A 1,172-nucleotide genomic window follows, 5' to 3' on the forward strand; every position below is an offset into this window, starting at 1 on the left:
GAGCTCTCCCGGTTGTATGGGGGCTTGTAGCTAGCTGTAGCTAGCTGTGTAGTTAGCAGTAGCTAGCTGTGGCTAGCTGTATAGTTAACAGTAGCTAGCTGTATCTATCTGTGGCTAGTTGTCGCTAGCAAGCGAGACAGCTCTTAAAAGCTCAAGTAAACAGAGTTTCCGGCCCCAGACGCCTGCAAAGCGGCAATAGCTAGCTAGCTACACAGCTAGCTAGCTAGCTACACAGCTAGCTAGCTAGCTACACAGCTAGCTAGCTAGCTAGCTAGCTGCTCAGGTAGCGTCAGTGGTGGCCAGGGCGTATGCCAAGGTGCAGCTCAAACACCTCGAGGCCTCCGCTCGCCCCCCCACAGCAAAGCCGCACAGAAAACCCTTGGGGGCCCCCGGGGGCCCCTCTAGGGGTCCCGGGGGCCCCTCCTGGGGCCCCGGGGGGCCCCCAAGGGTTTTCTGGGGCCCCTACTGAGGCCACTCCCCTCGATAGGGGTATAGCAGCTAAAGTTGCTGCTTCTGCAACTCCTGTTTTAACGGCTGCGAGTCGCTGCAGCATGAAGGTCTCTGTCTCTCGGTGTCCCTCTTGCTGCTGTTGCTGCTGCTGCTGCTGCTGCTGGTGCTGCAGTGAGGGCCCACACGAGCGCCAGAGAACGGCCAGTTGCTCATTGAGACGGAGCGCGTTCTGCTGCGGTGCAGCTGGGGCATCTGCTTCTGCAGCAGCAGCAGCAGCAGCAGCAGCAGCAACAGGGGTCACGAAGCAGCCTACAGGTGGCCTGCAGCAGCAGCCCAGCATCGCTCCGCTGCGGGTAGCCTTACACAGCATACATTCGCTTACTGCACCGCTGCTGCTTCTGCTGCCACAGCTGCTGCTACTACTGCTGCTACTGCTGCTACTGCTGCTGCTACCGCTGCTGCTGCTGCTGCTGCTGCTGCATATTTTCCATGCCTGTATCCACCTATCCCATCCAACAGAGAAGAGAAGAGGCCAGCAGAGAGCGAGGGACCTAATAGAAGAGCTGTGTGCATTCGGGTGCAGCACGCGACGAACAAGTTGCATGCGCCATGTGCTGTTGCTGCCATCTGCTGCTGCTGCTGCTGCTGCTCCTGTTGCTGCTGCTGCTGCTGGTGTTGCTGCTGCTGCTGGGGTTGAGAGCAGAGACAACACCTGCAACGCT

At 59.0% G+C, this 1,172-nt stretch overlaps 1 protein-coding gene across 1 annotated transcript in view; it reads right to left on the reverse strand.

The window, feature by feature from the left end:
* Positions 1 to 289: 289 nt before the first annotated feature.
* The window catches only part of EMH_0046550 (WD-repeat proein, putative), a gene marked incomplete at both ends in the record, with an annotated part of 7,644 nt that continues 6,761 nt past the window's right edge, over positions 290 to 1,172 (reverse strand). Inside the window, 3 exon segments of the mRNA XM_013496180.1 lie at positions 290 to 770; positions 833 to 953; positions 1,163 to 1,170. Coding sequence (XP_013351634.1) covers positions 290 to 770; positions 833 to 953; positions 1,163 to 1,170 — 610 coding nt within the window.

The sequence above is a fragment of the Eimeria mitis genome, genomic scaffold (assembly GCF_000499745.2).
Source record: "Eimeria mitis Houghton genomic scaffold, Emh_scaff1964, whole genome shotgun sequence".
NCBI classification, from domain to species: domain Eukaryota; phylum Apicomplexa; class Conoidasida; order Eucoccidiorida; family Eimeriidae; genus Eimeria; species Eimeria mitis.